The 8941-nt window shown below is 36.7% G+C and overlaps 1 protein-coding gene across 1 annotated transcript in view; it reads right to left on the reverse strand.

Annotated features, from left to right (window-relative positions):
• Positions 1-8209, reverse strand: part of PDXDC1 (pyridoxal-dependent decarboxylase domain containing 1) — a gene marked incomplete at its 5' end in the record, with an annotated part of 12986 nt that extends 4777 nt beyond the window's left edge. Inside the window, 10 exons of the mRNA XM_008943258.1 lie at positions 163-281; positions 961-1132; positions 2230-2335; positions 3030-3118; positions 4657-4720; positions 5367-5417; positions 6657-6782; positions 6980-7081; positions 7189-7237; positions 8070-8209. Coding sequence (XP_008941506.1) covers positions 163-281; positions 961-1132; positions 2230-2335; positions 3030-3118; positions 4657-4720; positions 5367-5417; positions 6657-6782; positions 6980-7081; positions 7189-7237; positions 8070-8209 — 1018 coding nt within the window. The remainder of the gene's footprint in view (positions 1-162; positions 282-960; positions 1133-2229; positions 2336-3029; positions 3119-4656; positions 4721-5366; positions 5418-6656; positions 6783-6979; positions 7082-7188; positions 7238-8069) is intronic.
• Between the last annotated feature and the right edge of the window lie 732 nt (positions 8210-8941).

The raw sequence follows: 8941 nt of genomic DNA on the forward strand, positions 1-8941 counted from the left end.
GAGGGGGTGAGGAAACAAACTTCCAGGTGTTTCCACAACAACCCTACAAGCAGCAGTGTAATTTTCCATTATAATGACCTACGTGACTTATTGAACCACTATAATGCAGCCAGTAAAATGACTATTAGCTTGAACAGAAGTTTTGAAAAATAGTTCACTTACCCAAAGAAAAAGTGAGATCCGACTCCAGTTCATTTAATTTTTTCAGAAGTTCTGTATTGATTTTTTCTAGTTCTTTTTCTTGTTTGTCATCACTCTTCCCATCACTGTTGTAGTTGTATCTTCAAACCAAGCCAAGACAGCAATTTCACTTTACAGTACATACAAAAATTATATACACATTAAGCATGTTTCTACAAATTTTTGTATTTTATGAACCAAAAACCTCAGAACATTACAGCTTAGCTCAACAAGTTCACTGGCATTTGTAATCAGGTATTTTGGGGTGGGGTAAGCTTGCTGCTGCATATCTAACTGAACACAACAGATTTCTAGGTAATGTATTGATTACACTTCAGTTGTTCTGACTATACTGAAACCTTCTGAGAAGATTGTACAGAGGATCGGAATAGACACCTGAAGGATTTTTTAAATTGGTATTCAGTATATAAGTGGATCCCATTATAGCTAAAAACACCAGGTACACGTGACTAGCCACAGTAGGATGCACTGGCATATTACACCTCCACCTAGCAGATCACACGCTGCTGCTGCTGCTATTAGAGCTGCTGCCCTGAATTGCTAAAACAGCTCTTCAACTTTTCCTTAAAAATAAAATAATCAAACCAAACATTAAAAAGGTAATGTTAAAAAAAGCACTCAAAAGGTTCAACTGGGTGTAAAGTCAGATAATAATCAGCAAACAATACATCCAAATCACCACTGACAAGACTGCATACTCCTTTCTGTTAATGCACAGTCTATCCAAATACATAACGAAGAAAATACTGAAAAATTTACCTTACAACACCTAAGCCTGGCCAGCTAAGATCTTCAATATACAACAGCCCTACTGTTCTTCTCACTTCTTGCTCAAATTCTTCTCTCAGTTGTAGTGTACTTGTCAATACTGGTATCTTCATTTTTAAGCAGTCTACTAACTGATCAACATCTTGTATTTCAGTTCCTAAAACTGAAGAGCTGATGTGTTATTGTATGATAAAAGAGAATAAGCATCACATAGATGTCTGAATTAAGTAATCTGGAAACAAGCCACTCTAAGCCAATCATAAATACAATTTACAGATAGTACTGAAATAACTTGATCTATATAAAAGTGTTTTTAATTCAGTTATCTATCTACTGATACATCAAAATGGAGATAACTAAAGATTTCATAAAGAATAAGCTAATAAAAAGGAATTTCTGATGTTACAAACTAAGAAGGACAATAACCTTAATTACATCAGAAAGATTCCTCTTCCCCTAGGCAAACAGACCATGAATAAGCTTCTGTGCTGGTTTAAAAGAGAACAAACAAAACATCACAGGATCACCATGTAATTTTACTCTAAAATCTGCCTTTCTGTGTACACCAGGATCCTCTGATGTCAGCATCAGGTGTTGTGATAGCCTAAGCCACTCACCACACAAGCTACAAGGAGATACTGCACATCACCCTGAGCCTCTGCAAGTTGCACTGTGCATCTGCCAAGTCTAAACAAAGTATGTAACGGTGCTGCTGGCTTAAATGTGAAATTTGAGACACTTTCCAAAACAGACTTTTTTTTCTTCCCACTCCTACATCAGTAATTATAGAAAAACCTAGAGGTTTAATGAAGAATTCTTCCAGTTAGGTAGTTCTACTTTGAACACACATCATTTCAGTGTTGAAGCACTGGTGCAGAAAGGTCAAGCACTTTGTTTTAAGCAGCTGAGGAAAGGGAAGGTAGGGATGATTTATCTGTCACATGTCTCTAACTGTTAGAAACAAAGAGCTTCTCCCCTTGATCTTCCTAATTAATTCAATAAATAACCAGTAAAAGTCCCTCTTGGGAGAGGTACTCAGGCAATGTCACCCACAGCAGCTGAGCTACCACTAACGCACACATTGTCAAGGCACGGCAGACGGATAAAGCCAAGATAGTTTAAGTTCTGTTTATAAGAAAATCCTTACAGAAGACAGGCTAAGCAGTTTCTTGAGAGCATCTACTTTTACACGAGGAGATAGCTGGACAACTCTATAGCAAATCCTAGTTTTTATAAGGGGCTGAATTAAGTGAATGTTACCTGCAGAAGTCATTAGTGGGCTAAAACGCACACATGTGCCTTCATCTTCCAGTTCCACCACATCAACTCCACTGGCAGGAACCAGCTGTGCCAGCTGCTCTCCAAGCTGCAGGGATGAGGCAAAGATAGAAACGCACTGAGCATGACCTCCTGTAGGCACTGACTCTTCCCACACTTAAGGAGAGCCACACACTAAACACAGATTTCTATACTTCTCAAAATCACTTCTTGTAACAAAATACTTTAGCTTGCTGGTGATAGAGCAAAGTTGGTTTTGTACTTAAAATCCTGAAAATCCAGGATAACCTAGAAGCATTACCAGGCAGAAGCTACTGCAAAATCATTGCTCTCATTAAGTATGTCTTGATTACTACACAACTGATCCAAAACAGTTACATGCTCAGCTCTCTGAAAGAGGTTTATAGATCTCTTTTAAGATCTGGAAAAGAAAGACTGTCTACTAATGAATTCACAGACATTGTCAATGAAGTACCTGGATGCTTAAAGAGTTCTGAAGTTTCACATATTCCCATAAAACCAAGGGGAAAAAACCCCACGACCAACAGCTGAAGATGCAGTAACTGTTTCAGTAGTAATAACATGTAAAATAATCAGAAATCTGAAAGCAACCTTGCTTCAGAACAAATGCATGTTTTAAATCCAAAATGCCCACTAGTTTTGCAAATGATATCAGACTAACAATAACTAGCAAACTAGTCTACCAAAAGTTTCATAGTCACTGATGAACCCCTGGAAGCATTCCCTGTCACATCTTCAGGAAAAAAAGCATCTGTTCTTACCCACTGATTGAAAGTGTCATAAATGTGTCTTTCGTTGCTTATTATGGGGTTTGGAGCAGTTGAGGCCTGTCCAGCAGGTGAGGTTTGATCTGAATCCAAAGATATAAGAATCACAGAAGTGAATTTTTATTTACTTAATTAAACAAAAGGCAACCTAAAATTTAGATAAAAGACAATTACATTTCCTAGTTAGTGGAATACATCTACATGACATACTAGGCCTCAAGTAGACTAACAAGGCCTGTGGTTTTTTTGTTTGCTTTTGTTTGTTTGTTTGGTTGGTTTTTAAATAAGGTAAGTTGAACATGACAAATACTGGAAGTAAAACAGAGCGTTGAATGTATTAGTTTTAAAAACAACCAGTAACATTCTCTCAGTTTTGAGGTTCAAATATCCCTATGGAAAAAAAAATGTTTTCACAAATCAAAATTCTGTCACAGTAGGCTGCTATATTTAATGTGATGCACTAAGCTGCTTTTTATTAAACTTTTAATTATTCTTTTCTGTTTTAAACCACACAAAAATTATACTAAAGATTTAAGAATCCATCATACACATGATACATGCAGAAATGGCCAAACATCTTATATGCTTATAATTCAGGTGAGTGACTTCTTCCTAGTAAAGCTTTTCAAATGCAACAATATGCAAAGTAATCCATCAAGTCTCTGGATCTGGACGGTTTGTGTGTGCAGCCACTGACAGATTAAAAACAAACCCAAGACTCCCCCATGCCCAGCAAAAAAAAAAAAAAATCCAGACAATTAAAATAACTCATACAAAACTACAACGTTTTCTAGCAGTTTTTCACCTCATCCAAGCTGGACATGTCCCCATCCTCAAGGTGTGCACATACAAACAGCACAACATCCTCTGTTGTAGCTGAGAGGACAAAAGTCCTCTTTCTTGGAGAGCACGTCTATGTCAGGATGTTCTGCTCAGAGCCACATATGGTATGGCTAGTCCATGACAGCATTTCCAGAGCTGTTCCAAAGGTGTTCTGCTACTTTTAAAACTATTCCAACCGCTCAACTAATCAGTAAAACAGAGAGACATGGTTCTTGCAACCAGCCACTACAAGTCTAAAATTAACAGAAAACCTGAACAAACCCCAGGAAGATCTTGCCCCATCTGCAGTCAAACACAGCTTGCAGCTTATGACAGACTTCCATCATTTGCTCTCCAGATCAAAACCATATGTAAATCTCTCCTCACTCAAGGAGGTAGAAGGTGACTTGTTATCACAGAATCACAGAATGTTAGGGGTTGGAAGGGACCTCCAGAGAACATCGAGTCCAACCCCCCTGCCAGAGCAGGACCATCTAGTCCAGGGCAGGTCACACAGGAACAAATCCAGACGGGTCTTATAAGTCTCCAAGGAAGGAGACTCCACAACCTCCCTGGGGATATGAACATTTCAAACACAGCTTCTTTTTCTAGATAGAATCCATACAGTCTATCAGTTTGCAGTCTATCACTAGATTATGGCCGGCATTCACCTTTTTAAAAGCACATTACACAAGAGAATTGCACTACATGACATCTACCTTATCAAAATCATTTTACAAATTAGCAGCGAAAAAAAAAGAATTCTCTATAGAGTGGTTTTTATAAATAAATCACATACCTCTATTTGAATACTCCTGAAAGAACTTGAAAACCACCACTGGTGAACTCAGTTCATCCTCAACCTTAAAAAAAAAAAAAACCAACTATATATATAGAGTCACACTTTTTAAAAGATTTAACACTATGTAATTCCTTAGAATGCTTAGGCAAAGCAGATGATTTTGACAGCAGTAACAATGTTCACACTATCTTAGTATTAGAAATTAACTCTAGGAGTGTAAGTCAATGTATCTGTGAACACAGGAAAGTAAATCATTATTCAGTTAAAGCAGAATTGTATTGGTGTAAGTTATAAGTTGTGTACAGTCTCACAGGGTTCACAATATCATCTCAACAGCAGGGTAAGATGCAGCCAGAACGTATTAGAGAGGCTTATGGAAACTGGTTTCATAAATGTCTTCCTGAAGAAATCCACATTTTAAATGGAATTAAGTCAACCTCTGGAAATAATTTCTGGATATTGTCCTGTCAGCTCCACTGAGTGCATAAGTATACAGCAGTGGAGCAAATACAATCCAGAGGTTACACACAACCAAGACAAAATTTCATTGAACACCAGAAATTAATTAGAAAGATACCAAGCATCTTCAGAACAAGGCTGTGACTGAAGTAATAATTTTAAATACTTTATTGACAATCAAAGTTATTCTTGTCATTTAACAAGTAAAGACTAAGATATACAACCAAAGTATTATATGTCGACTGTACCGAAGTTTTAATGAAATCCAGGTTTTTCAAGTTCTCCAACAACCTTTGGCTCTGGAAGACCACAGCAGAAGGGAAACAAAAGGAAGAGACAAATTCACAGTTTTCATTTTCAGAATAATTTTCAACTTCTATTAAATAGTGACTACCATAATTTCTATTTCTGAACAAACCCTACAGCACTCAGATATTCACCAAGTTCTTATTTGTAAATTTAGAATGTAATGGAAAAATGGTTTTATGTTTTCAGTAAAACACTGACTACAAAGTGATTTTTATTTTAAAAAGTCTTAGTGTATTTGTTGACAAAGCTCCAGAGATATTACAACTCCATTGACTGACTAAAGCACTATGTGTAGCAGAACAGTTAATTTTCTCAATGCTACCATAGCAACTGGTTATGATAGCTTTCTAAATTATTTTAATTAGAACAGACATTCTTACATTGTGGTTTAAGACTATCAATAGACTGTTATAAAAGCTAAGATCAGTCTTAGATGCCACAAAATCTTAATGACTAATGATACTTTGTCAACCTTATTGGTTTTCATGCCAATAGCTTCTTTGCTAACCATTACAGAAACTTTCTATTTTATTTTACCCTTGAATATTTTTGTAAGTGCTGTACCTGTAATGAAAAATGTTTTGCATATAAACCATGCATTTTTTAACTAACACATTATATTGGACCTTGATTTTTACTAGGGTAAGGACTCAACTTCAAAAATAGTGCACTCGCCACCGTGAAATGCTTTGAAGTCCTTTTTGTCAGGCATTTACAATATGCTGTCAGGTAAATCAATATGAAGGTGAGTAGGAAAATAAGTCTGTGAACAGCTTTCAAGCAAAACAGAAGTGACAAAAAAAGGAAGTGATTACGTTACTTCACTGTTTAGAAAGAACAAAGATGAAGTATTTCTCATTTAAAAAACTAATAAAATACACAATCTGATAGTAAAGACATATCCCTCCCCCAAACACTTCATTTTAATAATCTGTAACACAATATGAACAAGTATGCTATACTGTCAACAACTATGGCATGTTTAGTAGATTCTTCTACAATGCATCCAAATAAAGAGATGCCTTAACAGCTATTATGAAAACATTCCTAAGCATAACCCCATTCTGTGATAGCCATCTAGGTATCTCCTGTGCCATCCTTGCTACTTGAACTTCTGTTTCTGCTTGGAGACTCAAACTCTTAAACCAGCCTGTAGAGATTCTGTAGTCTCCACCCCTAGTCAAAGAAGCAAAGTATCCATAACAATGTCCCAACGAGCTGTTGCTTACTAGTTGTGATGCATGTTTTATCCTCTCCACAATCCCATCATGGCCCAGGTACTGCAAGGAGAGCCAAAGTGGCAGAGCACGAAGCTTCTCTACAGGCTGACTTGATGTCAGCCCAGCTGCTAAGGACTAAAGAGGAAAACAAACAATAAACAAACCACTATTAAACTCTCTTCCATTATTTTTGCCAGCCTATGGAACATGTCACAGCTTAAATGAGCTTTTGCAAATTATAATTTAGATGCTTATAGAGAATGAGACACTACAGCATGACCAAAATTAAAGTTTCAGGATCTTGAGAATAACGACTGAGAAGCTGCACATACCAAAGACGGGTCCTCGTGTCTGTAGAGTGTGACTGCAGGTACAGCTGGGAGACCCAGCCAGGAACCCAGAGTAAGAGTCATGCTGTCACATTTGGTAGCCGCCTGAGGTTTATTAGAACAAGCAGAATATAAGCCATATATATTTTGGTTAGATCAAGACCTTGAAATCTAGAGCACATCATTAAGTTTCTAGATACAGTAATACATACCAGTACAGAAGAGGAGACATAGCCCAAAGCCAAAGTTGCCAAATTCACACTAGAAGAAGAAAGTGGGTTTAGCACATACTAAGTATGTATTGAGACAGCATTTTAATCTTCAGTTCAAGTATTTCATGCTGATGTGTCAAGGGAGGTTATTTTTGTTAATGTATTTTTCATTAACACTGCAGTAGATGTTGCTACCTAGTATTCCAAGATTGAAAACCCAAAAGTAAAAATCCATTTCAATCTAAAAATGTTTCACTTCAACCTTCAGGGAAATCATCCCCCGAAGTCCTACCCATAATTCACCATCAGTTTGGTATCAGACATAAATAGCATGCAAATATAATACTATACAATGAAATACCAGGAGAAACAGTTTTTTACTCTAGGCTTCAAAACAAACAAACCAACACCAAATAATCTTAGAGTGCTGGAGTCTTCACTAATATTGTCCAACTTGGAAATTCTTTTCTCTTGGCTTAATCCTCCTCCCAGTTACGTTGCACACTGAACTTGCAGCCACCTTCTTGACAGCCTTCACTGAAATGTTATCTCCTCCACACTCATTTCATTCTCATTTCTCATTCTCAGTTATGACTGCATAATGTAGCCCCTGACTTGTCCTGTAAGGTCTTTTTTATTTGTATTCCAAGCTCTTTAAAGCAAGGGCTGGTAAGATTACCATGTGAGTAGAAGTAATCACTAACCTGTGATAAACAACCATTCCAATTAATCATGCCTGTATGTGTAAATAACTATATAAAATGCTCAATATTACAAATATAAAGATAGTTCTATGGCTCACTACTACCTGGATAGATGCAAAATTATGTACTGTCTATTATTTGGACTTTTTATACAGAAATAAATTTCAGGCTTCCTACCCTTCTACATGGAGCCACATATTATACTGCTCACAAAGTTCCTTCAGTCGTCCGAGTTTATCTGTGTGCCCAGCACCTGGTGTCCCTTTGTTGAAAAGGAAAAAAGGCAATGACAAAGGACAAGCATGCAAAGCAGGACTCTACAGAAAAGGGCCTCCTGTACTGCTGTCAAAAGTCACACAAGAGAAGGAAATAGTATTTTTAAAAAGAGCTCACTACACCATATTTGTATCTGGTTCATTGTGACTTATGAGCAGTTGGAATTGTAGACAAAAAAAATTGATTTGCTCGTCAGTATGCAGTAAAAATGCTTAGAAAATTAGACACCCCAGGCTCTAAAGGACTCACCAGCCTCAGATATGAAATTCAGACATTATTAATTATGTTCGAAGTATGACATCAACTAAAGGAAACTAAACAAAGATTAACATCTCAGATATTTTTCAATTATCTGTTATAATAATTTTAGTTACCTCCTTCATTCACACTTAAAACAAATTTTGCTCATGAGCAGTTCTTGTTAATTAACAAGAAGAAAAATACAATTTTTAAAGCTAAAGTTGATTGTACATCCGTCAAAAAAATCTGAAGCGTTAACGTGAAACAGATTTTCAACAAGAGATTTGTACTCATTAAAATAAGTTCTAGTCATGTTAATACATTAACTGACATAAGCAGACCTGTAGCAGTACAATACACCTCTAAATCAGTTAAAAAAATGAAACCCCCCCTCATCAGATAATTGTGCGGTCATTAAGGTATCTCCTGATATTTTTTTGACATACAAGCACTAAGCTGTTTAAGAAGATTTATGTTTATTTCGGACTTCTGTACTGGTTGGGGGGGGGATCGTGGGGGGATGGTCAAAGAGG

This window comes from Merops nubicus, unplaced genomic scaffold (assembly GCF_000691845.1).
Source record: "Merops nubicus isolate BGI_N331 unplaced genomic scaffold, ASM69184v1 scaffold45546, whole genome shotgun sequence".
In the NCBI taxonomy this organism is placed as follows: domain Eukaryota; kingdom Metazoa; phylum Chordata; class Aves; order Coraciiformes; family Meropidae; genus Merops; species Merops nubicus.